General features: G+C 63.5%; 1 protein-coding gene across 1 annotated transcript in view; it reads left to right on the top strand.

Annotated features, from left to right (window-relative positions):
- The window catches only part of PES1 (pescadillo ribosomal biogenesis factor 1), a gene marked incomplete at its 3' end in the record, with an annotated part of 6,888 nt that overhangs the window by 5,772 nt on the left and 867 nt on the right, over positions 1-249 (top strand). The window contains 1 exon segment of the mRNA XM_010077033.1: positions 126-208. Coding sequence (XP_010075335.1) covers positions 126-208 — 83 coding nt within the window.

Here is a 249-nt window from a genome sequence, read left to right as displayed (position 1 = left end):
TCGTGCTCCTGGGGGCCGGCAGCAGGATGGGTCCATCGCCCCCACGTATAGCTGGGGGGTCTGGTGGAGGCAGCCCTGGGTGTCTGCAGACCCGTCTGACTGTGGGTCTCGGGGTTTCTCCACAGGCGAACAAACTCGCTGCGAAGAGGAAAGCCCACGACACTGCCGTCAAAGAGGAGAAAAAGAAAAGCAAGAAGGCTCAACGAGCGTAACGGGGCTCAGGGGCTCCCCGCGGGGGCTGGCTGGTTG

Source organism: Pterocles gutturalis, unplaced genomic scaffold (genome assembly GCF_000699245.1).
Source record: "Pterocles gutturalis isolate BGI_N339 unplaced genomic scaffold, ASM69924v1 scaffold17318, whole genome shotgun sequence".
Classification (NCBI taxonomy): Eukaryota; Metazoa; Chordata; class Aves; order Pterocliformes; family Pteroclidae; genus Pterocles; species Pterocles gutturalis.
The sequence above is the reverse complement of the archived record's forward strand: the minus strand, read 5'-3'. Positions and strand labels throughout refer to the sequence as shown.